The sequence below is a fragment of the Amblyomma americanum genome, chromosome 3, assembly GCF_052857255.1.
Source record: "Amblyomma americanum isolate KBUSLIRL-KWMA chromosome 3, ASM5285725v1, whole genome shotgun sequence".
NCBI classification, from domain to species: domain Eukaryota; kingdom Metazoa; phylum Arthropoda; class Arachnida; order Ixodida; family Ixodidae; genus Amblyomma; species Amblyomma americanum.
In genome coordinates this window covers 181,344,577-181,356,608 of record NC_135499.1, presented here as the reverse complement: position 1 = coordinate 181,356,608, position 12,032 = coordinate 181,344,577, and the positions used below count along the sequence as shown (strand labels likewise).

The 12,032-nt window shown below is 45.7% G+C and overlaps 2 protein-coding genes across 2 annotated transcripts in view; both read right to left on the bottom strand.

Annotated features, from left to right (window-relative positions):
- Positions 1 to 12,032, bottom strand: part of LOC144125562 (uncharacterized) — a 51,828-nt gene that overhangs the window by 24,703 nt on the left and 15,093 nt on the right. The window lies entirely within an intron of this gene.
- On the bottom strand, positions 3,658 to 6,250 carry LOC144123518 (uncharacterized). The gene is made up of 2 exons (XM_077656335.1): positions 5,580 to 6,250; positions 3,658 to 4,244 (listed from the first exon to the last, which is right to left on the bottom strand). The coding sequence occupies exons 1-2, from the start codon at positions 5,589 to 5,591 to the stop codon at positions 3,828 to 3,830; spliced, it is 429 nt and encodes a 142-aa protein (XP_077512461.1). The 5' UTR covers positions 5,592 to 6,250; the 3' UTR covers positions 3,658 to 3,827.

The following is a 12,032-nucleotide window of genomic DNA, read 5'->3' as shown; positions in this document are numbered from 1 at the left end:
AATATTATGAGAAGCTTCTGCCCATTCACGCAACGGTGGGTACCTGGCGGCACAGGCTAGCGAGGGTAGGAGGCGGGTGCTGAAACCACTAGGCCACCGCGGTGGTGAGAGCAGAGTGAATGAGGAGGCTCATTGACCCTGTAGTCCGTATAGTTGACTCTGAAGACGTGCTACATACATTCGGTACATCAGACTGAATTGGCTGTCAGAGGGATAGGTGCACTGGTACGTAAACGAATTCGATTCGGGAGGCCCAGGAACATGTACAATGGGCAAAAGACAATTTACACGATGTCCCATTCGTATTGTCACAAAGTGGTGACTGCACTCCGGAGAGCAGAAAGGCTGCGAAAATGGTCTCCAAACAAAACTCTTTATTTGGGCTGACTTGCGCCTAGAATTCCCTGAATCACTCGGCGGCGGCGTAGCAATAAGCGTGTTCAGCGGTCGTCGAACAGAATGCCCGCCGCCGTCGGCCTTGCTCAATTTAAAGCTGATAGCGAACTTTCGAGATAATGCGTGCAAAGTTACTAGAACATTCCGGAACACCGTAGAATCAGCCATGCCTGGCTGCGATCAATCGAGATAAATCTAGTCGCGTCTTGCGTCGCAAACAAAGCGATAAAGTGGTGTGGCGGCAGATTTGAAAAACGAACAAACACTGCAAAGATTCTCGGCAGTATTGTCATCGTGGAAACAGTGGTGTCTCCACAGATGGGTAGCATAGGGTGCATTTGCCGATCTCAGTTCCTCGTCCTTTTTAGAGGGTAAGGGGCACGAATTATCTGAGTCGTTGGCTTTTTTTTTCTTTTCAGCAACTTCAACTTCTGGAGGGGCACCCAAAACCTTGCGGCATTTGCTTTGGCGGACGTGGTTAGTGAGAGTGGCGTAGTTGGAAATACTCGTGTTCTCGTGGTGTGGACGACTGGACAGAAATCTGCAGATAAAGACAGGGGAAAGTGTAGCCATGAAATGAATTCCTGCATTAACACGACTTATTCTCTCTCTGTCCCTCACTCGTGTCCACATATCTGAATGCACGAAATGCATATGGCTGTGTTTCACTTCCTGGTGTCAGGTCTCAATATGACCGCTATCCGCGAGGCCTCTCTTTCTTGTCCCTTCGTTCGACCGCCCGTGCGTCCACCGACGGACCTGAATAACAAAGAATTCCCATAAACTCAACCCAACAATAAAGAGGAAGCACATGTGCATTGGCACACATTGTACAGACGACCACATATACTCTATTGTTCATTCATTTCAGCGCAGAATCATCATCATCATCAGCCTGACTACACCCATTTCAGTCAAAGGCCTCTCCCATGTCTCTCCAATTAACTCTGTCCTTTGCCAGATGCGCCCACGCTAGGCCTGCAAACTTCTTAATCTCATCAGCCCACCTAACTTTCTGCCGCCCCCTGCTACGCTTGCCTTCTCTTGGAATCCACTCCGTTACACTTAAGGACCAGCGGTTATCTTGCCTTCGCAGTACATGGCCTGCCCAAGCCCATTTCTTCCTCTGGATTGCGACTTGGATGTCATTAACGCGCGTTTGTTCCCTCACCAACTTCGCCCGCTTCCGGCCTCTGAACGTTACACCTATCATTTTTCTTTCCTTAGCTTGCTGCGTTGTCCTTAAGCTGAACCCGTTTCGTTAGACTCAACGTTTCTGCCCCGTAGGTGATTACCGGTAAGATACAGCTGTTGTACACTTTTCTCTTGAGGGATATTGGTAAACTGTCAGTAATGGCGGCGTAGTATAAAGGCTACGCTATCCATATGATCTATGGGGGCTTGTAAGAAAAAAAAAGGTGAATCGCAAGAAGCGTAGCGGTAGCGACGCGATCAGTCCTGCCGTATTGACCATCAGTCAATTGCTTGAAAATTTCTACGGGAACCATGCAGCAACAGCCTTCTGACGCTCAGGTGACATTTCGTGATTCAGACACTGCAGGAAATAGAATACGTAGAGAAAAGGAAATATGCAACCCAAAAAGCCAAATGGTCTGCCATCTGCTTCTCTCTAATTCTTCACGATATTTATTAATTAGCATTCGAAGGATCTGTGGAGGCAGAAATATCGACCGCCGTCACGCGTGACGCGGTGCGAATCTTCTGACGTCATCATAACTTGCCCAAAGGGGCAGGAGGTAACCTTCCACCGGATGTGAGCAAGCTGGCCACCACGACGATGGCAGTTAAATTAATGATGAGGCGCAAGAGGTTGCTCGGGAAGAGCAACCTGGGTCTCACAAGCCCACCGGTGGCTGTGTTGTGGAAACAGCCACCTGCCGGGGCAGTGGCGCGTCGCTTAACCGCGGCATTGCTATGAGACTCCCAGCGATCTATGAATGCATAGCACGTACATAAGGACCAATTCCGCATAACGCGATCGCGTCATACCCAGAAGATTGAGCTATGACAGAATCAGGAGCAATAGAGAATGCTACTGCATTCAAATGACCCACCATAGACCTCCCGAGAGTTCCTGTTTTAACTTAAGGCAGTGTTGCAAAGCGTTCAGTCACCTTGATTTGTCAACAAGGCAGAATAATATGAGAGTATTTATTTCCATCAATGTTTGCAGAAAATCGGCTAGTGTTCCATGGAGTTCGTTGAGCACTATTTAAGAGCGATAATAAGCAGTAATTTCACCTCTGCAACCTGTAAGCATTATAATTTTTACGTTAGTTTAATTTTACCTGAGCAATTTGGTGCATTCTTCCCGATTTCCTGGCTTTCTTTATATTTCAACTAAAAAAAATATTTCTTAGTTCCAGTCTGCGAACTACCGGATTATTGTAGATGGACCACAATCCACTCGCTCAAAGCGAATAAGGTGCAACTGAGCAAGTTTGAAACGAAAAAAACTTTGCCCGTTTTTGTTGTTTCAAGTTGAAAATATTGTGTGGCTTCCATATTATCTATTTCGTTTTGCAGTGCGGAAAGGGAATGAAAAAAATAGTACAGGTCGACAGCAGGTTTCAATCATTTGCGTTTTCGTAAAATTTGCATTTCACCTGCATCGGCAGCATTCGTAATGTTTGGTATCCAACTCATGGGCTCATCGTCACTCTCAGGAGCAAAACGCCCCACCTGTTTAGCCGTCGGGATAGGTTGCCATATTTGAAAGTCATCACTTGCATGCCAGTGGTTTTAAAAGAACCAGCATGAATAGCATCGTGCCTGTGTTCACCTTCATTCTCCTGGCGTTTCCTCTTTCTGTATACACATTGTAGTAACGAAGGTTTTGTAAACCTACTGTGTAAGAAAACTTATTCTTCTCGGCCATTTAAAAGCCCTCGCTATGCCGAGATTCTTGTGGTTACGACGTATCCTTCGGCCGTCATGCAATTATATATGATAGCAGCCTGCACACGTTAGCGTTCTATACATTCGCTATTTAATCTTTCAGAAGTAGGGGGCTCAGAACAGGCGGCGAACCTCGGAAAATGTATGTTACAACTGAAGGACATATCTAAGTTGGCGCATTTAGTGCGCTTCTTTTGTGGCTGTTTTTATTGAAATCATACTCACAAGCTGGCTAACTTTATGGTTAATTCACCATTTACAGAGCAATCTGCAGCCATTAACAAAGTGGTTCTTTGGTGCTAAAGGAGGAAAGACAGAAAATGTAAACAGCCAGTTGTTTATTTCAAAATGAACTTTTTTCCATCGTAAGTCTTCGTTCTTCCCCGTTTGATTTGCAGGGACGGCACCAGTCACTACCAGCAGTGTCTTGACGTTGTCGTAATCAAAGGCTGTCGACGGGCTGCTCGTAAACTTGATCACGAGATGAACACGGCCGCGCAAAAGGTCCGCCCTCATGACCAGGGCCAACCACCTCCGTGGCCACCACCACCGCCGTATCCACCACCGCCGCCGTATCCACCACCGCCGCCGTATCCACCACCGCCTCCTCCACCGAAGCCGCCGCCGCCGAATCCTCCTCCGCCACCGCTCGAGATGGTCGTGTATGTCACCACGGGCTTCAAGGCATGCGACACTGTGGCCACAGGTTTGGCCACGTAGCTGACCACCGGCTTGGCCACGTACTTGACGCTCACGACGGGCGCTTTCACGTACGACACGGAAGCCACGCCGATGTCGTCGCCGCCACCGAAGCCACCTCCGCCACCGAAACCGCCGCCGCCGAAGCCGCCGCCGCCTCCATAATCGCCTCCGCCGCCGCCCAACAAGCCAGCGGAGGCAACCGCCGTGAGGGCGAAGATTATGAGAATCTGGAACAAAAATCAGAACTTGCTGTCATCGGTATGCAAACGACCATATGTCTGGACTGAGCGGATATCTTGCGTTTGGACGCACGTGATACTTCCTCGCGAAGGCACTCTATATACAGTCGAGCCTCGTCACAACCAAACTGTTTATAATGAAATGATGGATATAACTAAAAATGACTTTCCCCCTGGAAGTCCGGTAAACACTGGCTGTAACGAAGCTTCGCTTATAACGAAGTAATGACCGGGCCCCTTCAAGTTCGTTATAACGAAGTTCAATTGTATATAGGTGGAAGAAAAAACTAGTGCGTCCATCGGCTTCTTGTGCCGCTATGCTCTGGTGCTTAGAACTTCATGTTTTTAGTGCCACTAACTCCGATTACTCTCAAGCAACAACCTTCATTCGATTCGTACACTGGGAGAAGACTTTTGCTGATCTTTTATCATTCACCGCAAAAAGAAAAGAAAATATTCGGAAATTAATGGAGGTCGTCACTCTAATTGTTTGGCGGCAGGATTAGCATGTCTGATTTTCCACATCAAGGCCCGACCACATTAAGTTTTTTTTTGTGTTTCCATCTTTCGATACCCTTTGTTTCCTCCCGCAGTGTGGAATATAGGAAGGCTTGGAATATATCCCCGTTAGAATCGCGTGGTGTTTTTCCTCCATTGAATACTTGATGGTGCGGTCAAAGTGCTTCAGACTGCGCTTTCTAGAACGCCACTTTAAGCCATAATTACCAGTAAACTACAGAACTATGCACATTTGTATCTCAAGATTATAAACATACTGAGGAAATTTAAGCCCTTAGTTATTATTAGACGAGGAGAAGAGAATGCGAAAGGCTGTCTCGAAAGTATACTGCTGCTCTTTTACTCTAGATACTGCCGTCACCACTACGTTGCAGCATGCATATTTGTGCAGGAAAAACACCTACTGTCAATAGAATGTCCTTTTGCAGAAGATCAGGTTAAGCAACGAATCATAAGACGTTTATTTTTAGCAAGCAGTTTATAAGCGCATTTATTTTATAATATGCACTGTCACGAGTATGGGTTTATATCACAGTCAGCAAAGCTCTAGAAACCGACAAGGTTACCTTATTTCAATATGGGTGCCCTCATCGCCATCTCATTCAGAATAGAACATCCTGCTGCATTGATTATTAGCAGAAATCTGGACTATGCGACAGCTGGCTGCACCGAGGTCCCGTAAGACAAGCTGTCGCATATATGCAGGCAGTGCGTATGCAGATTTTGAGTTAACTAACCGCACCATTCAAATGCGCCTCGCATCGACAGAACCGAGACGTCACAGAGGTGTCTGTGCCTACTCACCGATTGTCGCATGGCTTCTGATGCAGACCAGTGGTGACTTGCGAACGGATACTGCGCCTTTTATACAGGAGAAGCGATTCACTGAGGGGAAGGAGGCAGGCGAGAAGAGGCGGCGCCAGGGAGGGTTTGTTGCGTAAACAAACAAAACCACATTGCCCCCTTTCCCCTCAAAAGCAGTCCTTCTACGGTCATTAGGAGCCTCACGCGTCTGCGTGGAGTCCCCGTTAAACCACTTCCTGCATGGGAACGATTCAGCGGGCTGGTGACCGACAAGTCACAGCCTCAACCGGATGGCAGGCATTTTCTTCAAGCACAAAGACTCTTGCTCGAGAACTTTCGCCCTAACGGTTATGTTTTTTTCACGAATTTCCCTCCAATTGTGTTTATTTCTTACGACCGACGTTAAGATCAAAAGATGGGAACATGAAATGAATAGTTACAAAACAGCGCCCCACGAAAAAAAAATGAATGCGACCTACGCCTTCATAAATACAGAAGGTGTACATGACCAACTATAGCGTGCACTACATGCATGGCTACCTCTTGAAGAGACCGGACTATTAATTTTTGTAGAGGTGAAGATCGGAAAAGCATATGACGAGAAAGAATAAATAGAGGACGAAGACTGGCAAGAAGAGTAGACGTTGTTCTATGGGCGCTACCGTAAGAGAAACACAGTTAAAAGATACCCTACCGTGCAAAAAATGCCGTTCCGCATTTCATGCGCTTTCCGGTAGACTGGTGTGGATCACCCTACTGCATGAAATTGAGTAGGGTAATTCACCCACGTATTAGTCGAAAAGTTTCTTTTTCTTGTTCGCAGCCAACAAAAGATGCTTACGACAACACACATCTTCGTCGTTCAATTTATTTTCTTGTTTATCACACCGTAAAAGTACTGCGCACTTCACTAAGCGGTGTGCTTTCGCGTCGAGGTAAGTAGCCTTCGTGGAAACCTGATCGGCTTGCATTCTTTTCAAGACCCTTTCAAGCACAGATTTCGCGACGTTATTCACAGCTGTCACAGTCACATACTGTTCGTGATGGCGAAGTATATCGCACATGCGTTTCTTTTTTCTTTCACAGCGCTAGTGACAGTCCGACATATGAAAACGCAAGGTGTCATTGGGGACGCTGTCTGCATCACGCACTGCTGCAAGAATGGACAGGCGCATCTGGATAACCTGCGCTCGCTCGCATCACAATGCGGGGCGCATGCCTGCTGAATTCTTCCCAATTGATGTTACCCTGACTTTCATTTCACTGTATTAAACCAGACGCCTGGAAAAGAAGACCTCTCTCGAGACTTTTCGTGATCTAGGCCATGCAGAGAACGCGAATGGGGGGGGGGGGCGCCAGGGCTAGCGATATTTTGAATGATGAAAGGAGAAAGACGAGGTAACAAGTTGCTTCTGGAAATATTAGAAACATTAGGATGACACAGTGAGAACGAGAATGTGCAGACAAATTATATCGAGATACACCGAAAGTTTGACACGGAAAATACATTTTCCTTGGTTCTTTTTCGCATATGTGCTCTGTTTCCAGGCGTTTCCAAGGACTGCCACTTGCTGGTGTGTGGTAGCGGTGCAGGATACTCTTTTCAGCACTCGGAGGAGCCACTGTGAGCGAAAGAATACATGTGCGGAGCAATTCTGTAAGGTAGGAAAAATGGCCACCGGGGGGTCATCTGTTCAGTCTTCACACGATGATGTTGCAAGGATCGCGTCTGGCTGCTGTCTTTAAGAAGCCGATCTAAGGAAGTTGTATCATGCGGGGGAAAGTTTCTAAAGCTGACGACAGCAAAGAAAATATGGAAGCTGACAGAGATGCCGAATAGAGTTCGTTTCAGAAACATTTTTTGAGTGGCACCAGAGTCCGCGAAAGTGTTTGATGATTCCCGGACTTAAACGATATAGTCATTCGAGCCTGGAAGGCTCGCAATCGGGCTGCCGTAAATTGCACTGGCGAAGAGGGCGACTCTCGGCTGTTGGATTTGAAGGGGTGATGAGGAATGCAGCAGAACAAATGATAAAATAGTATCTCACGTCGCATGCTCACATGTTGCAGTAAAGGGGAGGATTCTCATGTAATCACACTTTTTTTCTCTATCATCACTACAATTAGCCCTAGTGGCTAATAATTTTTCTTAAATTTCTCATTTATGAGAAATTTAGTGTCGTAAAGTTGCCAGGCCCAAAAAAGAGTGCACGCTCACTTTTTGTTTGTTGAGGAAGAAAATTTCTTAGCCATATATATTCTCTAACAAGAAAATAGCAGCTTAATAAAAAATGATGCTCAAAAATTTTCGCCATATCTGCATTCTCATGTACAACAGAACTGCGGAGCCTTGGTCGTTTAGTCCTTTCTTTGCAGTTCGATTGTTCATTGCAATAATTGTTCAATACCACATCTACAGACCTTCTAGACCATGTCTGTTTTTTCCACTTTTGCTTTCCTGAAAAAGAAAATACAGAAAAAAGTTCTTTTTTTTACCGAGCCATCTCATCACTATAGGCGCCACGTGTGGAAGCCTGGAGCGGAAAGCGTGTCCCGACAGGTTCGGTATGTGGAGGGAGGAGTTAGGAATGCGGAAGTCAGCTGAGGTTGGAGTTGAAGAGCGGAGATTAACTATAGCTAATGACATCGTACGGTACGAAGCCGTTGCTCGTTGTGAGCAGCTCAGCTGTCCGTAACTGTGAACAAATTGAATGGCAGCCTTATGTCAACGTTGAGTCACAAGTTTTCATTACCAGGGTACTTGGTGTTGTGTTTTATTTTTTATTTTTTCCCAGTAGGGCACACGTCATCATTTTCTGGCGACATTACTTAAATATTTCAAATATTTGCGCATATTTAAACGCTTTTCAAGGTGTGTGGTTTTCTTTACGCAACTGTTTTAACGTTCGGTTACTGTGGTGGAGTCCAGACGCGCGTTAAAGTATTGGTTGAGAGGTGAATGACCGAACTTTATTTTGTTGATAAATTCCTGTCCTGGTTACGATTATCCGTCAAAGAGATCCTGATGGGATATCGAAGTTAACCTGTATCGATAGACTAGTGTGTTCTAACATAGAGGGCACTCTCGCCAAAAACGGAGGTTCTATAAGCTATAATTAAAAGAACAAAAGAGGAAACTATTGGAGCCAGCATCACCTGCCGATTTTGTAAGAAAACTGTGTGCGTGCACACAAGAAGCAATGCTACACGGCCATTCACTTCAAAGCAGCGGAAACCAGTCGCTCTCGGGCTGGACGTTTTAGATCTGTGGCGTGAACTCATTAAATTCAATTTTCTCTGCCATAAATGTTCTTTTTTCAATGTTTATGCGTTACTTGCACCATTGAGCAAAATTTTATGTGTGTGCGTGTGTGTGTGCACATGGGTGAACACTCGATCGTGCCACCATAAAAGATGGCGTTCTCATGCATCCTGGCAGTTTGCGGCTATATTAATGATTGGCCGCACGAGGTTGCTCGGGTACTCTATCGTATTCTGCTTGACAGCTGTTTTGTGGTTGACAGCCCGTAGTGCAGCTGCAAATCGTTCTTCACAGTTAATTGCCAGGTATCGAGGAAAACGTTCACAAATGACTTCTTAGGTATGCTACTTAAGGAAGGTTGGGCGCATCAGTTTTCTGTGACATATCGGCATGCAGTATCACTTTGAAAAAGTCTATACGCTCCTTTATGATGGCAGCAGAGATGGTAATATGTGTAAAATCAGTCATTCATTTTCTTTATACCGTTTCCTTACTGTGCGAAGCTTACTTCATCTTTACTTCAGGATATATCATTTGTGTAAAACAACCTAGAAGTACGCTCTGTGCAAGACTGATGAACGGCGCATAAACGGCGCTCAAGATCATAAGATTAAAATCTGGGCTTATCCAAATGGCCCTTGTTTTATTAAAGGCTGACTAATTCCGGATACGACGTGTTGCGTGTAATTTATTATTTACTTCTACTTCTGTAGTTGATAAGATATGAACAGCACGCAAACATTTGACCAAATGAGCCCATTACAAGCGGCCATTGTCACCGCCGATTGGACAGTTTTTCTACGAATCATAATTAAAAAAAAAAACACGGAACTGGGGGGCGTTCAGCTCGCCGATTGTTGTCACTAGTCTGACTGCCGACAAAACTGTCAATTCTAGTTGACACATGTGGACGCATATGAACTATAGAAGGAGCTCGTCCGTGCCAACGTGGCACCTCCTTGCGAGCGAGCACCGCATACCTTCCAGCGCGCGTCTCTGCTTACCCGCCGTTGTTTGTGTGGGCTCGTCTGCCAGGCGTGCACCCTTAGCGGACCTTATTCAGAATAAAAATGCTTGCTACGGTTGTCGTGTCGGCCTGGCGTCGGTTTCATCGCAGCCCACGCGTGTAAAATAGGGGATTCATGCTTCAACTGCATAAAATTGCACTGCGGCGAACGGCCATACAGGCGAACGATCGTAACTGGCCTTTGTCGCAGTAACGCGCGCGGTCTAAGATTCAGCCCGGAGCCGCTGGCCTGTTAATAAAAGATGCGGCGAGAATGCCGACAGTCATAGTTAAAGCCAACGCGCATTTAGTGTTGGCTTTAACTTAGTAACATGAGCTTGAAATGCTGTCTGATCAAAGCTGTAACCGTTGTTTATGTGCGCCGACGTTGCGATAGCAACGGCAAGTAGCAACACAAGAGCTGCAACTTAAGAGGAGACATTAGATACCAGGAAAGACGAAATATTACCACGGCGGAGATTCGCAATGCGTCCAATCCTCCGATCCGATCGTTACAGCATGAAGCCGATTTATGAAATATGTAACTGTGATGACAAGCACTACGGAACGTGGAGGTTTGGTTTCCTGTTCGCTTTTATCGTTCTTTTTTCAGTTCCATGAGCGCTATGCTAACGGGTTTCCTATCGGCTGACGAGGAGGGCGTGCTATTGAATCTCCACTCGTCGTTTACTGCCTGCGTCGCCACATACATGTCGCATCGATTGGTCAATTCGCGAAGACCCAACGCCACGCAGCGGTTTTGTTTTCTCAATCCTACCAACATGGCGGATTCAGCTCTATGAGCGAATGAGATAGCACTGTGTTTCGCATGTCGTCTCAGAGTGAAGGCACCGAACAAAAACCTAGCCAGTAAGAATGGAGGATACGAAAACGGAATGATAAAGAGTATTAAAAGCATGGTCAAAGAGGTAGAAGGTAAGAATTGTGTTAATTCGATGGGTAAGGAGACTGAGGAGAGGACACAAAAAGACGTTCACGACGCTTTTTTCACGAGAAGCCGACCATGGAAGAATTACAGAGCAAAAAGAGAAATTAGAAAGGAGTCCTGTGATTATCATTCAAGAGGTACTGCGCTTGTGTACTGCGCTTGTGTTAAGGAGCGCTTTTACTATCAATTCATACTATCCAGCAGCACCAGCTTTCTAATCGTAAAGCGTTTTATTCTTTTGGCCTCCGGTCGCAAATGGTAAAGAGTGCTACTAGTCCGAAGACAATGTATCGATTTATTTTTTCCTGTGCTGGTCCCCATATCTGCTTCCGCATGTTTCAGGGGATTCACCGCTTCCTCCGAAATTTTTCTGCACTTTGAATACATGGACATATCGCGCTACCTTGCGGTCTATTTATAAAACGTTGAGTACAGTTGCATCTGTATAGGGGCTCTAGAAATCGTATTCGGCTGCAGTTCGCGAAATTTTGAAGCGTCAGCACGCACATCGGATGCTTTGGCTTGAAATTTTTCGATTTCGTAAAAATTCGGGCTTCGATCGATTTCTAGAGAAAGGCGCAATATATGTTGCTCCTTCAGAGCAACTGCCGTTCAAATATAGTTTAATTGTGGTGGCTGTGTTTCACGGTTCGAAGCAAATATCTGCTATTTAAGTACCAGCCACCATCTCTGAGAAAGTTGCAAGTAGATCGTGCTTTCAAAGTGAATTTTCGCTTTGTCTCATTGCACTCATTGACCTTAGTTAAGCCTATCACCAAACTTGCTGAAATAGAAAGGAAGCGTAAGAATGTGGGAGATATTAGAAAACAAAGAATACAGCCAGGGCTCAAGGTCAGCTAAGGGGTTCTCGGCAGGTCTCAGACCTCCCACCAGTACTGACAAAGGATCTAAGACCCCCGATGCTAGAATGTACAGACTGCATGAATCCGAAGAGAGGAACAATTGTTTATTTTTCTTGTCAGTGGCGGTCGGAACATTTCTTTTATATAGTTTCGAAAATTTCATTGTGATTTAAGTAAGAATTATTACCATGTTTTCCAAAACTCGAGACTAAAAAAAATAAAAAGTCGGCAGTACCACAGAAAGGCTGAAAGAAAAAGGGACTCCAGTGTTTCCCTAGCACGAATCATTCCAGAGCTGACTACTCAGCTCCGAGGCTACACAACAACCACACACAACAACGAGTACAATAGCAGATTTTGTGGATCGCTTCTT